Source organism: Passer domesticus, chromosome 8, assembly GCF_036417665.1.
Source record: "Passer domesticus isolate bPasDom1 chromosome 8, bPasDom1.hap1, whole genome shotgun sequence".
In the NCBI taxonomy this organism is placed as follows: domain Eukaryota; kingdom Metazoa; phylum Chordata; class Aves; order Passeriformes; family Passeridae; genus Passer; species Passer domesticus.
This window is the reverse complement of record NC_087481.1, coordinates 24665614-24685049: the sequence shown is the minus strand read 5'-3', so window position 1 is coordinate 24685049 and position 19436 is coordinate 24665614. Positions and strand designations below refer to the sequence as shown.

At 47.5% G+C, this 19436-nt stretch overlaps 1 protein-coding gene across 1 annotated transcript in view; it reads right to left on the bottom strand.

Annotated features, from left to right (window-relative positions):
• The window catches only part of HK1 (hexokinase 1), a 37106-nt gene continuing 17670 nt past the window's right edge, over window positions 1-19436 (bottom strand). Inside the window, exons 5-18 of the mRNA XM_064429765.1 lie at window positions 17988-18083; window positions 16133-16232; window positions 15864-16047; window positions 15530-15685; window positions 13070-13303; window positions 11328-11632; window positions 10647-10795; window positions 10427-10546; window positions 9510-9605; window positions 8702-8801; window positions 6630-6813; window positions 4746-4901; window positions 3832-4065; window positions 1-3132 (exon numbers count right to left, since the gene is read on the bottom strand). Of these exons, the coding sequence (XP_064285835.1) occupies window positions 2988-3132; window positions 3832-4065; window positions 4746-4901; window positions 6630-6813; window positions 8702-8801; window positions 9510-9605; window positions 10427-10546; window positions 10647-10795; window positions 11328-11632; window positions 13070-13303; window positions 15530-15685; window positions 15864-16047; window positions 16133-16232; window positions 17988-18083 (2259 nt within the window). The 3' untranslated portion in view covers window positions 1-2987. The remainder of the gene's footprint in view (window positions 3133-3831; window positions 4066-4745; window positions 4902-6629; window positions 6814-8701; window positions 8802-9509; window positions 9606-10426; window positions 10547-10646; window positions 10796-11327; window positions 11633-13069; window positions 13304-15529; window positions 15686-15863; window positions 16048-16132; window positions 16233-17987; window positions 18084-19436) is intronic.

Genomic DNA, 19436 nt, shown 5'->3' with positions numbered 1-19436 from the left:
TTCAAAAGTTCAGAAACACTTTATTTTGCCTTCTGCTATTTTCTTAAGAAAACAAAACAAAACAAGGTCTGCTTGTTTTAAAACCCATTCAAAAGGCTTCTGAGAGAACCCCAGAGGAGTAAGGAGCAGATGACATTACAACAGTGGTATGCAAATGGTCTTTTCCCCAGGAAATATAAGATTTTTGTGTTCATATTGCAGTAATTACAGCTTAACAGTTAAGAGGACTGTGATTTTATTCACCAAGCCTAAAAGCTTTAGAAAGACATCTCAGTCATTGCTTGGGTAACATTGGAGACATTTCTTCAGACAGTTATAGCTTGTGATTCACTTGGAACAGTTTCCTAGGGGTAAGAAGTAGTCTGGAAATGGAAATCCCACCATGTCTCCCTTTGGAAAAGAACTGCCGTGTCTTACCGAGTACATCAACTATGGTCCATGGTAGGAAAAGTTAGAAACACAAACTCACTCCCTATTTGTTATGAGCTGGATCCAATAAACAAAAAGACCTATGCCAGCATCTCCAAAATCCACAGTCACCCTGAGACCAAGTTTAACTTCCACTTCTCCCTCACCCTCTATCCTGCACTGAGCCTGGCCCTCAGGTGCCAAAGAGCTCCAAACCCAGGTCCCCAGGCACGGCTCACACCACCCCTACAGCACTGCTGACGGCAGGCACAAGATTTGCAAACCTTCAAGCAATTCAAATGCAACGTGTCCCCTGTGCCCAAAAAAGTTTCTCACCTTCTTCTGTCTCCTGTTTGGGGTCATAGCTGCACATCAAGGCTGTCAGAGACTATTCAAGCTGTAACGTAAAACGCGTTATTGGAGAAGCACAGCTTTGGTGTACACAAAAAGGGGCTTCCATCTACCACAGCTCCAACACAGGCTGTGCCAGCCAGTGCTGCAGGAGCACCTGACACCGGGGCTGAGCCGACGTTAACCCTACACACACAGGGAGCTCAGACACACGTGTCCATCACCAGCCTAATGAAACCACACCGCCCTCGGTGCAGCACCCCGAGGTCCTCCTGCACCACAGATCCCCCTGCACAAGACAGGGCACGAGGGGCACTTGGACAAGCCACACGGCCCCCAAGATTTGGGCACTGTCAGCGCTGTGCCTCTGCTGAACTACGTTAGGAAACACGAGGCACGGGGACCTGTGTGAATCTGACCCCGAATGCCCGGGAATAAAAACACACACACAAAACACAGGCACCACTGGGATTAGGTTGCAGCTCTCCCTACACAATAGCTCTTCCCAAAGCACTAAGCCACCAGCCAACAGCACCTCTTCCAGAAAGAACCACTAAACACCAGTTAACGCACATCAAAAAAGTTTAATATTTTCACAAGTATCACGTAACACTAGTACCAGAGCTACTAGTGTGCAAAGTAAAAAGACCCTCTACCTTTGCAAAACCAGTTAGGCATGCAATTTTTCAGGTAGACACACACTTAAAGCTGCAATGACTGTTTGTGACTTACAGGTTACTTTACAACATTCACTCACAGTGCACCATAATGCATATTGAAATGTTATCGATAGGTAGGGCAATCCAAATCTTAGGGAGTGGAACGAGAGCAGAGAAGAGCAGCCTGCAAAATTCCATCTACTTTCTGCAGGAAAAGGCAGCAGGGAAAACCATGCGGACATCTGAAATTCATTTTTGGTAGAAGAGTGGGAATTAAGGACTACTGTGTGGTCTCCCTCTTTGCAGAAAGTGGTGTGACTTACAGTTATTACTGGACACATGCCTTCCTAACTGCTTCTCAATTTAAGCGATGCAACTGGTATGCAAATATAATAATGGCATTGACTGGACAGAGGACAGGGTACACCATGTGTAAATGATCTGCTGTTGCCTTCGTCCTTGGAATAAGCTGCACCCAATTTTGGCTTTTTGGGTTGTTTACGCACATGGGTCCTCAAAGGCAAGATCAAAACACAACCTTCCTCTTCCTTTCTGCACACTAACTCTGGCTGGGTGTCTGTGTTCTGAGTGACTGCTGGACAGCATTAAAGATTAAAGCTCTGTGTGGAAGCAAATACCCATTTAAGGCGAGAGACGGAAGTAGGCGCATCCGGGGCACGCGGCTGAGCTGCAGGTTTGGTGGAAGGGCAGCTGCAGTGCCCTGACCTAGACTAACGAGAAGAGACAGGAACTATTTTTGTAAGAACCCTTCGACAGAAGAACACAGCACAGCCATGTAGGGAGCATAGATCTACCGATTTGGCAGGTCTGGAGATTTGGATTACCCCAGGCACCAACCGCTCTTTAGGGATTTCTCGCCGAAACGTGACGGACTTCGCCCAGTAACACAACACTACTCACAGAAGCAATGGGGAATACCAGTGGAACCAGATCTGTGGGACAAGGGTGTTTACTTTCACCATGACAGGAGGCATCAAGGAAGCGAGTAAGTCGCGGTGTCACGTCCCACTACAGAGTTACGTGCGTGCACAGTGCTGACACACCAAAATGTTTCACAACCGCTTGAGACGAAACAACAGCAGGTAGATAATGCAGGAGGGAACTGTTGCTTCCCCTTCACTTAAAAGCATCAACACCCAGGTCTGGTGGTCAGCGTGCTGGCAGTGTGCTTAACAGGGATGCTGCAAAGAACACGTTTGGTACGATGCAACGGGAGCTCTCAACGCACATCACTTGGGGGCAGTTTCATCTCAGACAACAACTGATTTTTGACAACTGCAGAAATTATAGACTGGGTTTTTTTTCCATGACCTACAGATGGGGAAGGTACCAACAAGGTGAGTAAGAAACATGCAGATTGGAGTCCAGAAACAGGAGATATTATTAAGAGCACACATTCTATCTTGTATCCTATTTTTTTTATGTCATTAGTTGTACTTTTTTTTTCCCCCAATAAAGCAGTGAGTTCTGAGTTTTTTACCAGTTCTGACTATGCAGTCGCTGCTTTATGAGAAACACAAGACAGAATTGAGGCCAGGATTGTGGAGTTCAGTTCTGCTCAGCCTCACGAAGCCTGCATCCCACCGCTGTGATGAGCGCTGCCCCTTTCCCGCTGCCGTCCTCAGACAGCAGGAAGGTCACGTCGCAGTTGGGTGCCAGATCTTTGACTGTTTGGTGCATGATCCTCGAGAAGCTGTGAAAGCAAACAAGGGCAGTGGGTGAGGAAGGTCCTGCAGCAACTGTGGAGCACTGCCACAGGCATTTGCACTGTGTCCCCTCTCATCAGGATAAGATGTTGGAAACCAGGGTGGATTTGAAGCCTGGGAGCAGTACGAGTTACAGGAAAAAAGCACTTGCCTCCCAGCCCTGCCTGTCTGTGTGAGGTTAACTGGGATCACTAATCCACAGCAGAGGGAAAAGAACAGACCAAGTAAGTCCCCTCCTTCCCACCCATCTCCCTCCATGCACACTAGAGGTGGGCACTGGTTCTCTTCTCCTCCTGCCCCAGCTCTTTTAGACTCCTGCCCACACCTGCATTGTTCTGCAGCAACTCCTCTCCACTGGACACTGAACAGAAACATCCTCCAAAGAGGCACCAGGCATTTCAGCACTGCTCTGTCATTGCCTGTCCAGAGCCAAGAGATCCTTCCCTTGCTATACAGCTTCCAACTCACTCGGCAAGCTGTGTCCCCTTCAGTTTGTGAAAGATTCTTGGGGTGGTGACAAGTCATTCCCAATCTTCTCATTGCCCTTCAGAAAGCCCTGAGCCCCCTGATTAAGACATTTTTTCCCCTAGTTCTTATCCCAGCAAGTGAGAGAGTCCAGTTGGGAGCATCAGGAGGAAGGACATACAGGCAAGGCACAAACAAAAGCTGAGAAGGCAAACACTCACTGCGGGTGGAGTTTGTAGAGAGTTCCATCCACACCAACCGTTATCTCCAGGCGCTCTAACCCTCTGTTCTCCCTGATTTTGTCTACAATGGCAGCCATCCCAGCACCACAGAGCTGGGCTGCTCGCCTCGACACCGCCCCACAGACTGTCTTGACAATGATGCTGTCGTCGCAGGTGCTGTTGAGCCCCAGCTGCTGGAGGATGGTTCTCACCTGCAGCAAGGCTAACCTGTCACTGTGGGAGGAGAACACCGTGTCACAGGTTGCCCTCAGTCAAGCCATAAACCTCATTGCACTGATGGTGCACCCACCCCAGGCAGCAGCCTCTCCTGACAGCACCAGTGACCCCAGGGAATGCAAATTCCATCATCCCTGCACTGTGCTGCAGTGCAGGAGAGGGGTGCAAGCAGCAACAGAGGCTCCAAGTCCAGCTCTGCACTGCCTCCCTTTCTCTTTTCTTACCATGGGGCATTCCAGGAAAATATTTTTAACCGTGACCTTGGGGTTTTTCCCCTCCCGTGAAGCCTCAGAGATTGTTTTAAAATACAGAGTCCGAGCAATAAAAGCACAAAAACACCCAGTAAGCAGTGCTCACTCAGCTAGTGCTCATTCAATTCCACAACTGCAGCTAAACACACACAAGGGGCCCAGGAAAATGGCTTGATTTCCAAACAAGGAAATAAAATTATAGAGTGAGGGAATCCTTGACAGCCCTTCCCAGGGTTTAGAAGTGAGCATTGCTAGAAATTCAGTTGATATTGTAAAGAATCCTCCTGCACACACACAGGCTGAAACTCAAATTCTCTCCAGAGAAGCAAGCAATGCTCTCCAGCTGTCCCTCCCATCCAGCAGCGTCACCAGATGAACACTACTACGCTATGTCACTCTAAGCAGCCTCCCCTGCAGTGCTCTTACCTCTCAATCTGAGAAAGGAACTTGGTTTCAAAGATATGTCTGGTCTTCAGTGTCTCTGAAATCTGGCCTCGGAACAGGAAACCCCGTTTGGTGAAGTCAATCAAAATATTGCGGACTATTTCCCCCAGGTACATCCCACTGATCATTTTCTCATACCTGCAAGGAAAGACAGTTCAGAGGGAGCCTGCCCACTTTTGCCAAGTCAGCATCATTATCAGCCAGCTGTCCTATGCACAGAGAGCTGCAGGTACCAGGGCCAAGCATCACTCCTTATCCTGTGCTAGACAGAGGGCTGCAGGTGGAAGACCCCTCTTTAGCCTGAGGCAAGACTGCAAGTGGGAAACTTTGGTCCTGTGTGCAGAGTTGGGGGCTGAGAGAGGTTCAAGACAGCTTGGTTCCTCCCTGGGGTTTTAGGATAACTGGTTTCCTACTGGAAACCAGGTGCTTGAATTAACTGAAGAGCACAGACCAACCCTGGACCACCAGACTGCCAACCTGCAGGTCAGTGGTCCTGTGAACAGGCTGGACATGGTTTTTCCCAATCCTTTATCTTGCACAGGGCTGGTTTTGAAGCACAGGACTCCCTTAAAAACGCTGCATTTGCAGTGACTGTACCTTGTGGTTTCTCTGCAATTTTGCTGCATGGAGCCACTGAGCTTTCTCTTTGGAGGTCTCAGCCATGTTTTGCTCTCCCTCCCGTCCAGCATCATTCTGGTTTGAATGGAGCATTTTGGGGCCTGTAAGTTGTGTCCTTACCAACAAGAACTGAGCAGTTCCTTTTCCTGAGAAGGGCATTCAGTGGTGCATCCTTTATTTCACCTCCTGAAGCTTCACAGCAGGGTTTGTGCCCTGGACTGAGCAGAGCCCATCACGCCATCCTGCTGGAAGCAGGCCACGCAGTCCATTTAATACCATGAGCTCTCTCAAGCTTGTACCCAGCCAGTGTCCTCCCTCCTGAGTGCCTGACTATCTCTGGAATAAATTATTCCCCTGGCAGTCTCCACTACTGCCTTTGGCTGCTTACTCCATGCCAACTCTGCTGCTGCATCAGGCTCGCTCCACGTCTGCCCCTCTGGGTCTGTTTGAGCCTCAGCTTCTAAAGAGCTTCCTGTGGGACTTGCCAGCTTGTCTGTATTCCTCAGGTTTTTTGTGGGCAGATTTACTCTAGTCACAAAATCTTTTTAAAAGCTCCTGGCATCAAAGCACTGCTGCAAAGAAATGATGAAAGATTGTAGTCCTAGCAAGCAACAGTCCCAGCCCAGTTTTGGTACTGGGTACACCTCCTTGTCAACTTTCTCTTGAAGGGGACAGGGAAGTACTTGCCCAAACAAAAGGTGAGCCCCAAAAAGGGGACCAAATTCCAGAAGCAAGAAAGGCAGGCCCTCTAACATTACCTATCCCATCCAGAAAATTGTCTGAAATAAGAGCTGGCTGCAACTGCTCGAGAGCTCCTGACTGCTTCACAGTGAACAGCTCCAAGCTTTAACCACGCCAGCAGCTGTAAGTTCAGGACTTCCACAGGCCCAGCCCTCTGGAGAGTTCAGCTAAAAGAGATTAACCTAAAACCCAGAGTAAAAGAATGACTAGCCATCTTATCCTCCTCTGTACAGCACAGGATGAGAAAAAGAGTCTTTTCATAATTTCAAGACTTTTCAAGTCCTCACCAAAAGCCCTGCTGTAGAGTCCCATGGCAGCAAATAAGGCACAAAAAAGCAGTGTCCAGGAAAAGCCAGAAAGGGGAGATCCCACAGAATGATCTGCAGGACTGCAGTCATTTTCTACTCTCAACCTCTCCCTTCTCAACTGAGACAAACCCAATTCTGTCTTAAAAGCACTCAGGGCAGCCTGGCTCACATGCTCAGCACCCTGTTTGTGCTGCAGTACCTCTGCTTGCCAGCATTCAGGGAGAAGTCATCGACTGCTTTGTCATATATTGTCCTGATGTCATCCAGGCACCCGTTGTCCCCGAAGGCTCCCCACTCCGTGTTCACACACATCCTCCCCTGCTCACCATCCACCATCTCTATGTTCTTCATCTCCTCCATGTAACAGGCATTGCTGCCCGTTCCTGAAAGAAACAAACCCTGAGGTTACTCTTTGGATGGAACAAAACAAGGCTAAAGCCAGCACCACAGCCCTGACAAACATTCTGGGGGATCTTGAACGTGGTTTTTTTTCTGAAAGAAGTAGTTGAATCATCATTTGAAACATCAAAAAAATCCCCAAACCTCGACTCTTCAACATTCCTAAACTGAAGGAGAACATGACTCCTGTGGTGCATTGCTCAGGGTGGCTCAGAGAGGAAGCTCACCCAGGCCAGCTGGGCTGAGTTGCACACTGCAGGGAGGAAGAGCAGGGCAGCCCTTTCACCACACAAAACCTCACATGCTTCCGAGCCCAAAACTTCAGGAAGCAGATAGCTGGATTTTGCAGTTGGGAACCACCTTCCACAAAGCCCACAGACCCACAGAATTCAGGGGAAAATATGTTGAACTGAAAACCTCAGCGAATTCTGAGGCAGCAGGGGTTTTACCAGCTGATTGCTTGGGGGGGTTTCTGATTTTAATTGCTTATTTTCTCCAGCAGGAGGGTTACTTCCATGTTGAGATAAGGCCATATCTGATAATTCTTCAAAGAGGATCCTAAGGAGTGTGGCAAAGTGCTCCATGTACACAGAGGTCTTTAGGGAGGAAAGCTTTATTAGCAAAGAGAGGCAGCTTTAGCTGCCACCAGGGCAAAAGTTCTCTTGAAGTTACTTAAACTGTCATTTAATCCTGCATCCCATATTATATACCAGTTGCTACAGCATGTCTGTTTTCCTTTGCCATGTTTTTAGGGAATTACATCAATACAGTCTGAGCTAAAATAGATCCTCCCACAGTACTCCCCTGCTGCAGGAGAGCTGAGCCCCAGCACAGGGTTTGACAGAGGGAATGTCTGGGTTTGCAGGCTGAGAGCCAGGTTTGCAGGAGCAAACCAGACCAAACCCAGCTGCAGATTGCCAGCAGTGCTCAGCCTCCCTCAGGTGCTGTCAGCCAGGCAGGGCAGAGGGAGCTGTCAGAGCCCTGGGGCTCTCATTCCCATTATCCCAGAGGTGCCCAGGCCCTCCCTGATGCCCTGCTCCGCACACAGACACGCTGGCTGCACAGCAGATCTGGCAGGGCTGCAGTGGACAGTCCCCAGAGGGTGTCTCAGCACCCCAAGGACACGCTGTCCTTCCTGCAGGGAACTCTGGTTCCTGAAAACAGCCATGCTGGAGCTGCAGGCACGGCTCCCTACCCACACTGCACTCTGCTGACTCATCCTGGATGCCTTCCAGCTGTCTGGAGGAGAAACTGGTGGCTTCTTTCTTTCCTCCAAGCCACCTCGCAACTGAGAGCATTTCTAAAGCTTGCAGGTGCCCTGTCCCCTCCCCTCCCATGGAAAACTCATTCCTCTGGAGAGCTCTGGGAATTCACACTGCCCCGTGACTCAGGTGGCATTTGCAAAGGCAGCAGCAGTCGCCTGTGGAGTGACTTCAGCTGTGTCACTGCTGGGAAGGGAGCTGTGTGTCTGTGCTCAGTCTGCCACAGCCCTCCAGCACATGCCATCTGGGAATCGTGGCTGCACTTTGCAGCTTTATTCTGAGAGACCACTTGCTTGAGGAAAGCTGAACACCCCAGCAGGGACACTCTGACAGGCTAAACTAACAGGAGTTGCTGAGGGTCCCTGAGGCCACATCTGCTCTGCTCCCCACCAGCACCATGCCTTTACCAGATAAAACAGGGTTTATTGTGCATCACAGCCTCTGCTTATCTCAACTGACTGTGGACAGAACTAAGCTGGCTGTTGAGTTTTGCTCTCTTTTACTCCTAGATATCCTAGCTTTATTTTCAGTTAACCACAGGGATGCCTCCATGAGAACACAGACAGATGGGTGGATGTGCTGTTTAATAAAAAGCAGCTCTAACACGTACCCACAATGAGCCCAATTTCACAGTTTGGATCTTCATAAGCACAAGTCATCATTGTGCCCACTGTGTCATTCACCACAGCCACCACATCCAAGTCAAATTCCTTTGGGAGAGAGAAAACAGCAGTGAAAAAATAGCAGAGAGTCCCTCCCACCAAAGGGGATGATGTAGAAACACACTGGAAACAAACAACTGAAATTACCAGCCTGATTTCACACATGCCAAAACAGGAACCTAATCTACCAGCAGGCAGCTAAGGTATGTGCTCTACCTATGACAGACTGTCTTCAGAATGAAGTTTATCCCTTAAGTATGTTTAAGCACATATCTTTTACACAGGCACATGGTATAAACATTCAGTATCACAGGAATTGGGTAGCAATTCCAGTAACAAAGGTTTTAAGACTTCCTTGGCTAATAAAATCTGTGCAAAATTAACACCCTTCTCAGGCTATTTTTCTTCCCTTCCTAGAAAGTTTTGGTGAAACTGGTTGAGGCTTTTTCAAGATGAAGAAGAGAAGGAGAAAACTGTCCTTTAGGGTGCACTGAGGTGCATTCCCACAGTCACCATTTCGAAAACAGCTTTCTCCATGTATGTGGAAATTGTCACAGAGTTTGAAAGAAGCCTTGAAAGTTCTGGCAAATGTGGAAAGTCAGAAGCCTCTGAGGAAAAACAATCTTCTGTGCAAGACAGGAGGCACAGCCTCTGTCTACAAGGCACATAGATCCTGTGAGAGGGAGCCAGCCTGACCCACAAAGTCTGTCAAGTCTGGAGAGGAGTAGAATGAGGAAAAAAAGAAAGAAAAATTACCTCTCTTCTTTTAATTCCTTCTCTAAGTAAATATACCACATCTTCTCCCTCACAGTCTGTAGCTTTGAAGCCTTTTGTCCAATTGAGAAGGATACCCTATAAAGCAAGAAAAGAGGTTATCAAGTTGCTAGGACTCAGATGCTGTTCTGTACACTTAACATCTCAAATACTTTAGTGTGATGCTTTACAGAAGAGTTTCAGTGAAAAGGAGTATCTCCTCAGTATGTCGAATTTGCATCTAAAACAACTAATTGTGATTGGGTTCTAAATTTCCAGAGCAATGCAACCAACACTGCTCTGGAAAAAAAAAATAGTGACTGGGACAACAAACTCAAAAACCCCAAAGAAGTGTTATAGAGAATATGCCTTTCTTAAAAGAAACCCCAGCTAAGTACACAGGAAGCTATTAACAGCTGCAGAGGTTGGTGTAAGTATGTGGCAGTGAAGAAGTTAAACATGTAAGTGCAAAGAACACAAGTCCATTTGCCAGGGATGTGCTGCAGGCCACACTGGTGACACAGCCCACAGACTCTGGTGCAACCACTCCATCCAGTGAGACAAGCTCATCTGGGAATAGGGATGGGCAGCAGGGATGGACTTTTGCTTACTTCTTGCAGAACCAGGGAGGTGTCACAGACCAGCAGGTTTACACAGTTGGAAAAAAACATAATGCCTTATAAAAGGGATATGACCACCATGGAAAATTTAAATGCTCTTATCTGTCACAGCCATGGGCAGCATTTGCATTACTGCCCTTAAAGGAACTATTTATAGGAGCAGCTGTACTGGTCAGGGTCAGCACACGAACCTTCCCCTCGTGTGACCTTCCTGTAAGTGTCACGTGGATGACGTGAAGGCAGAGAAACCAGGTCTGGCATAAGCACAGAAGCAGATTGAAAAGATACTAAGGAACTTACAGCATCCAGACTGGTCTGCTTGCAAGGGAAGGAAAAGGTGAAGCCAAGAGGAAGACGTGCTCCTTTTATCCCCATATAATCCAGGAAGTCAGAAATGCAGGTAACGATGTGATCAAACAGCTTTGAAGAGAAAAGTCATAATACTTGAAGTTGTACAAGTTATGGGCTCTTAAAGAGTTATTTTAAAAGCAGCAATGCAGCCAAAGAGAAACAAAAATACCTCTTCTCCTGTTCCCTGCATCACCTCTATGGGAATGGCATAGATCTTGTTGTGCATCTCAACTGTTCTCCTTTTACCGCTGCGGATTTTTACCAGCAAAACTCTAAAGTTTGTTCCTCCAAGGTCAAGTGCCAGAAAGTCTCCATTCTCTGCAAAAGAATATGTGTGTATATTTGAAGAACCATAAGTGAAATCTGAATAAATGCTTCTCTCAAAGTATTCTGATAGAAAATCTCCTAAAAACTCAGTTGGGAAGATCTTCATCAAAGGAGGAATTCAGATGCTGCTCTGATTACTTTGTTTTCCTTTAAATCAAAAAGGGAAAAAGAACCCACACAACTGTTCCCTGAGAGACTGCTGAGATTTGGCCAGCCACCCTAAAATGCAAAATACCCAAGTAATGTGAGCAAGCTTCCTTTGGGTTTGGGTTTATGATCCCACCTGTGGTTTTCCCCCCTCAAGCTGTGACTTTCCTTGCACCCTGAGGCAAGGACACAGGATCAGGCTGCCAGCAACCAACAGGCCAGCAGGGCCAGCGCTGAGGTCTCTTCCTTTGCACAGCTCAGGTTCCTCTCTGGCTGCACCAGATCTGCTCAGCCTCGCCAAATCCCACACTGGGAGCCCATTTTGGGCACCCTGTAGCCAAGCCAGCATCGCAACCGCAGCGAGGGCAAGCTCTACCTGTCCCATCCGGCGTGCTGCGGACAAAGGTGGGCAGCATCTTCACTTTGGCGGTGTCGTGAGTCTTCTTCTTCAGCCCCGCTTCCATCTCCGCCCTCATCCTCTTCTTCACCTGCAGCAGCTGCTCGTGGGTGAGCTTGAACTCGGCCAGGGTCTCGTCGATGAGGCGGTGCTGCTCCGACAGCCGGTACGCCACGGCCGTCACCATGGCTGCCCCCTTGCCGCTGCCGCTCTCCGACAGCAGGAACCGCACCTCCGAGTCGGGCACCAGGCGCCGCGTGGTCTTGTGCAAGCGCCGGGCGTACCTGCGGGGAGGGGAGGCTGCGAGCCCGGCCTCTGCACTGCCCAGCCCCAAAAGCTGTGCTGCATCACCGCCAGAATCTGCACTGCATCCCCCCCAGAATCTGTGCTGCATCACCCCCAGAATCTGCGCTGCATCCCCCCCAGAATCTGCGCTGCCCAGTCCCAAAATCGGCACTGCATCCCCCCCAGACTCTGCACTACATCCCCCCAAAATCTGCGCTGCATCCCCCCAGAATGTGCACTGCATCACCCCCAGAATCTGTGCTGCATCCCCCCAAAATCTGCACTGCATAACCCTCAAATCTGCACTGCCCTTCCCACCAAAATCTGCACTGCATGCCCCCCAAAATCTGCACTGCCAACACCAACCCAACACAAGAGGAGTGGGCAAGCTCACCACATTCAAACTAACTACAGCCTCCCAAGCAGGAAAACTTCCAGGGAAGTGCAGTACTTCCTCATTTCTCCTTCCTCCTGAATTTCTAATTTCTTCCTCCCTCCTTCCTACAGAAATTCTAAGCAAAGCCAGCAAAAAGCAGGGGAGAGCATCAGTCCCATCCCCTCAACCCAATCCTGGAAGGGAGAAACTCTCTGGCTGCAATGTTGCTCCAATTCCCTCTCCTGGGGTCCTCTCCTGAACTCACTGGTTTAGATGGTGCAGGAAACAGTTAAGAAACCAAAATTGTCCATGTTCATTATCTTAACAATCCCCAGATCTTGCCCAATCTGGAAAAGCTAGTCAGAACAGCACTCTTGGAAAGGTTTTTGCTCTATGGTTTTCTTTAACAGAAGAAAAAATATTTTTCAACAAATAATGAGAAACTGAAAATGAAACATTAGGCCTAGTTCTCATTTCAGAAGTTTCCCCATAAACATAATTTTCTGATTTCTACATAAATCTATACAGATTTATGTGCTGTTCCACTAAAAATGTAATTTTCAAGATGGGGAAAACAGGACAAAGCCAGTTTTTTAAAGGTCACAAAAATCTAAGCACTTTTTTTTTTCTCCCCCCGTTTCCACGTTTATCTTCAGAAAAGACTGGCAAAAATAGGGTTAGGAATGGGCATTGAACTGGAAACGGAGGTGAAGGTGAATTAATGCAGGTCAATCAATGTGCACAAATTAGTATTTTATACAAAGAAACTCTCCTCCCAAGAGGTCTCTTGGTGACATTTTAAGCTGTCTACTCAGACCACGGTAGTTTTCCCTGACATTGCAGTATCCAGTTACTCAGGGTTTTGGCTCTTTTCTTCACTTAAAAGACACCTCCCCTTTCCCCCAAGCTCCCCAGCTCAGACCTAAACCCCTGCCCACGGGGGGCTCAGGGGGTTGGGTTCACCACCTCCCAGCCTGCCTGGGTGACGTCCTGGGACGACACCTTGCAAACCAGAGCCCGTGGCAGCTGAGGTGCCAGCGGCAGGAGCAGGGGCACTCACTGGGGGTGCATCTTGTAGAGGGAGCCGTCGACGCCCACGGTGGTGCGGAGGCGGCCCACGCCCTTGTTGTCGCGCAGCTGGTTGAGGATGGCGCCCAGCGTGGAGGCCACCAGGTTGGCCGAGCGGAAGGACACGATGGTGCACACGTGCTGCACGGCGATGCAGTCCTCGTGGGACGGCTCCACCCCCAGCCGGGTCAGGATCTCCTTGGCTTTGTTCAAACCCTCCTTGCTCCTGCAAAGCAAAGGGAAATCCTCAGCGGGCGCGTGCCGGACTGCAGGACTGAGGCACGTCCAAACATGGGTGTCCTGCCTGCCTGGGGTTTGAGAAGGTTAGAAAGAACATTTCTTAGAGAGCCTCCATGAGGCTTGAGATAAAACACTCTTGTGAAAAATCTGTATTTTATGATTGGCTTTTCACAAATATTAAAATGAATGCTATATGTGTTATGTATAGAAAGTTATGCTGTATTAATTTTCTTAAGTACTGTGTTAAATATCGTTTTAGGTTATAACATAATGTTAAAATAGAAACTATGCTATGTAGGATACTTTTTTTAAAGAGAAGACTCCCATCAAGATAGCAGCCACAGGACACCTAAATCTTTCAGGGAAACAGAATTTATTGCCCCATTATCAGAACAAGCTAACTTCCTCCTGCCTCGCTCAAATTAAGAGGAAGAAATTGATAACGACCAGACAGAATCCTTTGTTTGAATTGAATTTATGCATCATGTATGATGTGTATGAATATGCAACAGGCTGTTGTTTTAAGGGTTAATCCTCTGTTAATTTCGTGTTTATTTTGCCCAGAAAGAGGTACCTGGACCTCAGTAACTCTTTGTTTCTTATTGTCTTGTATTGTCCTAATCTCAATTGTTCAGATTTTTATTACTCTAATTATATTACTATTTTTATAACCATTTTACTACTATTAAACTTTTAAAATCTTAAAAACAAGTGATTGGTGTTTTTCACACTCTGAACATGCATTCATTCACAGATGGAAAAGCTTTTCATTAAAGCATGTTTCCACTAAAGCATGTTTCCACTAAAGCATGTTTCCACTAAAGCATGTTTCCTGGTGCAAACATGCCACCCACAAACAATGCAATTCCAGGTACCACAGCAGCCACACCACGGGGAGGACCTGGAGGAACTTATAATGTTTTTTCATTACAGTGACGCTTTAAACTGCAAATGGCTTGTCTCAAGCATGAAGCACCAGCCCCACAATTCAGCACAGGCCTGAACATACACCTCATCCCACACTCATTCCCCCACATGTCTTGATAAATTAAGCCCAGTGAGAAAAACAAAACCCTGAGCAAAGGTTGCCTAAGCAATTTCATCCTAACAGGTCTCTTCTCAGGCTTTTACAACCCTACTGAATCTCTGCCTCTTGCATTTTTTTTTCCCTCGTTAGCATCGAGCCTGAGAGCAAATCTGCTGGCAAAACTTCTTGTCCAGCTCAGCCATTTCCCAGACAAAAATACAACGGGTATATATCTTGTCATCCCTAACTGCACCCCGTATATCTTTTTAAGTGCTCTTGCATCTTGCTAGCACCAGCTAGAAATTTGAAGCTGCACAGGTATGTGCCCCCTGCTCATAACCAAAGTGCCTCTTCCAGAAGTAAGGTGGGATTTCAGGGCAAATTTTTCCTCTTAATAATGGAATTTATCAATAATTGAATTTTTCTCACCGCTATTCAACATTACCTTGGTCCTCAACACAGACCTCTATGGTTAAAACAAATGAACACACACATTTAATGAAAAGCTGTTCACATAACATGGTCTGCAGGGACAGGAGCAAACTGTGGCAGGAGGAACAGGCATTATAGAAGTTACTGGCTGTTCCTTTGGAGTCATAGTTGCCATTTCAAAAAGAAAATCCAGCCCAATGACTATGGTACAAACCATCCCAGTGATGTGAATTTTAAAAACATGGGGGGGAAGAGCCTGTGAGCACTGACCAAAGGGGTGATGACACTCTAAGAACCCAACTGGCACATAGCTCAGAGGTCACTGTGCAGCACCCGGCCCTGCCTACGAGACTGAATGCTCTGCCTTGTCGCACTTGTTCTCCTTCTGCCCAGCAATCCCAGGGATACAGCAAGGAGCAACACAAGCATTTGCTAGGAGGCACTAAGCCAACTCACTCCCATGTTTAGCTGCAGGGTAGCAACTCTGTGAGCAGCCAGAGAGGTACTACAGCTTGTATCCTGAAACTGCATGGACTGGCAGACTTTAAAGTTCCTCCCAACAAAGAAGGAAGAAATCTTGGGGAGGAGAGCACAGACTGTCTGCTGGGGGTCCACATGCCAGCTCTATGCAGGCAGTAGAGAATGGCAGACATCCCCAGGGCAGCAGGCTTCCCCACAAAGCAAAAAGAGCAGGAAAGTTAACATTCAGAGTCACTCTGAAGCGCAAGGAGTGAAAAGGGATAAAGTACTCACTTTTCAATGGCAGAAACATGCTTTGTCTCAAACTTCCCTTTGGTGAGAAGCTCAGGGGTGATTCTCCCCTCAAAGAGCAGCCCCTCCTTGGCCATCTTCACCAGGATGAGCCTTACCAGCTCCCCCATGTACAGCCCACTGACCATCTTCTCAAACCTGCAAGAGAGGACAGCAGTCATCCACAAATCCATGGGCAACACTGGGAAGCAGAGCCCAGCCGTGCCACCATAAGGCCTGGCCCAGCCAGAGGCAAAGCTTTATTGAACTGCAGAATTGCTAACACAGGAGGGAAATGGGGCACAGGACAGAAAACAAATGTCCACAAATCACTCACAGCTGCTTCCCAGGATTGAGGGACCCGCGGTCAATCTCCCGATCGAACTCGGTCCTGATGTCCTCCAGCGAGCCGTCGTCTCCAAAGGCCCCCCACTCCGTGTTGATGCACATCCTGCCCTCGTCGCCCTCCACCAGGTCGATGTGCCTCATCTCCTCCATGTAGCAGGCGTTGGTGCCCGTGCCTGGGGGGAAAGGAGAGCAGGAGGGGCTGAGCAGGCCGGGCAGGCAGAGGCAGAGCAGCCCCGCGCCCGCCGCAGGCAGCGTTACCGATGATCAGGCCGACTTCGCAGCGCTGGTCGTCAAAGCCACAGGTCATCATGGTCCCCACGGTGTCGTTCACCACAGCCATGATATCTGCATCGTAGTCCTGGGGAGCAACAGGGCGTTACTTGGGAGGGGCATCTTGGAAGGAGTTTTGAGTGAGTTAGAGATGGGACCTCTAAGTTGGTTTTGATGATGTGGTTTATTTTTTTATCTTCTACATAGGTAGGGAAGGGTGAGTTCAGCTCACAGCTTTACAACATGCCTCAGAAGGTCACAAGACCCCTAGTTACAAGACTTTTAAGGATTTATTTACTAATAAAACACTGCCAACAAGGATATTTATGGTTTTGACCCAACCCTTAAATATTTTGTCTTATGGACTCATGCTACAGTGTCAGCTTTCTTAGTCAATCATGCTATAACACACAAACCTACAGTACTGCATTCTAAACTTCTTGTTTACCCTTGTAACTACTTTTATTTTTATATCTTAAACTCTAAAACTCTGAACTTTCCTCCACTTATCATGTTTTTGCTTCAAACTATAAATCCACATTCTTGCTTCTAGCACCTTAGTTTGGAAGCCTCTTCCAAGGTCTCAGATCAAACCCTGTGTCTAATTCTAAACTTTGGCTGACAGACCCAATGCTCTGAGAATTCCCTACATTTCAAATTCCAACAGCTTGGGCCACAGGGTTCCTCTGGAAAACACTGCTCCTGTTCCTCACCAGTTTGCTTTCAGCAAAGAGCTTCACAAGGAACAGGAGACAAATAATCTATCTGAATACCACAGCTCATCTTCTAAAATATTCCCTGTTCTGTCTGCCAGTTCCCCATCCCACGTACCCAAGAAGGCAGTGAGAGCAGATTAATGCAAGCAATAAACAGCACCAGGATCACTCTAGAGAGCACAGGCCTGCTCTCACATGAGCACACAAGCAGGAAAGGCCCATACACGAGGGAGAAGGAACTTTGCACTGAAACATCATGGAATGGTTTGAAGCAGTTGCTTGAGGCATCAATCTAGAAAATATTTCTTATAGGTTTACTTAAACCATCAATGTGTTTTACTTCAAGTGAAGATTTTAATACAAAAACAATATAATTAAATAAATTACAGGCAGCCATTCCTTTTCAGGTCTTTCAGTGTGTGAGATATGTCTAATGATAGTAAGTGACTCCAGTAATGTTGTTTGGTGAGGGCAAAATTCAAGTTTGCTTGAGTCCACAACTGCCCAAGGAAAGCAAATACTTCACAGTTTCCAGTGAATTTTTGGATGCTGAGTAATCAACATATGACCTGGCTGCAAGCATTATGCAAACCTGAATTCATTCCCTCTCACGCTCAGTGCCTTTTTATTTGTTTAAATCAGCAACCTGGTCACCTTCACTCTCTATAAAGTCAACACTGAGAAACTGCAGAGAGCAAGAGCTCGCCGAGCCTGAAATCCCCTTCTCCTCTGCTCAGCTCCTCTGCTGCTCCCACGCACAGCAGGTGCACAACTCAGCTGAGTCCAGTCCACAAGAAACAAGTTTCTCAGGAATGGGACGTGTTGGCATCACTGAAAAGCCACAGCACTGCCACACAGCACTTCTTCAGTTTTTGAAGAGTGATAAAATCACTGAAGGTTGCCAGCAAAAAGCCACGACACAGCAACTCAGCTCTGTGCTGTGAGGAAAATCACAGCTTCCACATGGCAACTCTGACGCCGCCTCATTTTTCCAGCAAACCCACGCATTTTCATGCAAGGAAGCACAGCTCCACCACCACTCAGACCACCTGCTCAAGTGAGTGACATGAAGAGTGGTCTCTGACAAAGCTGAGATACAGCTAAAAGAGAAAAGGAGTGCAATTTACCCCACGTTTCTTGATGGCCTTGTTGAGCAGCCTCACGACATCTGCTCCCTCCACTCCGCTCGCTTTGAAGCGCTTCGTCCAGGTTATCAGAAAACCCTGATAAAACAAGACAGCAACATTCAACATAAGACACACACTGATTTTTTTTTTCCTTAAAAACAAGATTTCATACCTCAAATGAATCTTCAGGTCCCTTTTCTCACATGACCTCTAACAACCCAACCTGAGACAATTGGTGGTCTTAGAGCCTAATTACAGTGAGCTGAAAGATGGAAAATTCTTTTCCCCTCCCTTGCTAGAAAACAGTGTGTTTGCATTTTGTATTTTCAGCCTACTCTTCTCCCTGCTACTCCTCGACAGTTTTTCTTGGAAAACCATTTAATCCTTTTGGGCCATGGAAATAGACTGCTTTCAGAAAAAGCTGACTGTACAGGACTGACTACAGACAGGGATATGATGTTGGCATGTCCAGGATTCAGCTGCAGTGGGGATCAGGCTGCTGCACATTTACTGCCTGGAGTCCCATCTGTCTGGTCTTGTTTAACTGTGGCATCATGTTTATGGGTTGAGGCAAATGAAAATACTGGAGATGTAACAATGCATGTCCCTACTTTACAGCACAGATCAAAAAAGAAATCCTGGTATTGAATTCCTTGTTTGCAAACCATCATGAAGAGCCTGCAAATCCCCCAAGGTAATGACTACACTGATTTTCTGCTATTTGCATAATGCCTGGCTGAATCAGAGCATTCAGTGTACAGGTAAATAATAATAAAAGAAAGAAAAGAGTATTGACAGTAATCAACTGACAGAAAGACAACTCAAACCAGCTCAACTTTCCATACCCACCACAATATTCACATCTGTCACAACAGGAGTCCAAGAAACCAAAAACCAGAAAAGCTGAAGCTGTAGGCACAAGCAGCCATTGCCCAGATGTATGTTTGCCCATATCTCAGCTTAGAAATCAAATTTTTCCTCCAAACTGAGACAGCTACAGGGAACAGAGGGTCAGGGCAGCTCTTTCCACATCAAGAGATACTCTCCTACCCCTCGACCACAAACTCAGTTTGTGTAAGTTTTGCCAATGGAGCACCATTTAGAAACCCAGCAAAGCCCCATGCTGCTGTGCAGGGAAACTGTGGGCAAAGCCTGCTCTGCTGGCACAGCTTTCATGGGCAAAAAGGGCACCTTGTTTCACAAAACTTTTATAAGAAACTGGTCAAACCACACTGGCAAAGAGCAGCTCCTCTCAGCGTGACTGGCCACTGTGCTGGAAGGAATTTCTCCTTCACCAGCAAAGCCTTGGCAGCAGAAAGGAGCCCTTGGAATGCAGCAGGGTTGAGTGGGGCCCAAACATGGGTGCCCATCTTATCACCCTTGGAGCAAAGAGGGACCACCTTGCCTCCTGCTCACCAAGCACAAGAAAACAGAACCCAGGCAAGCGCA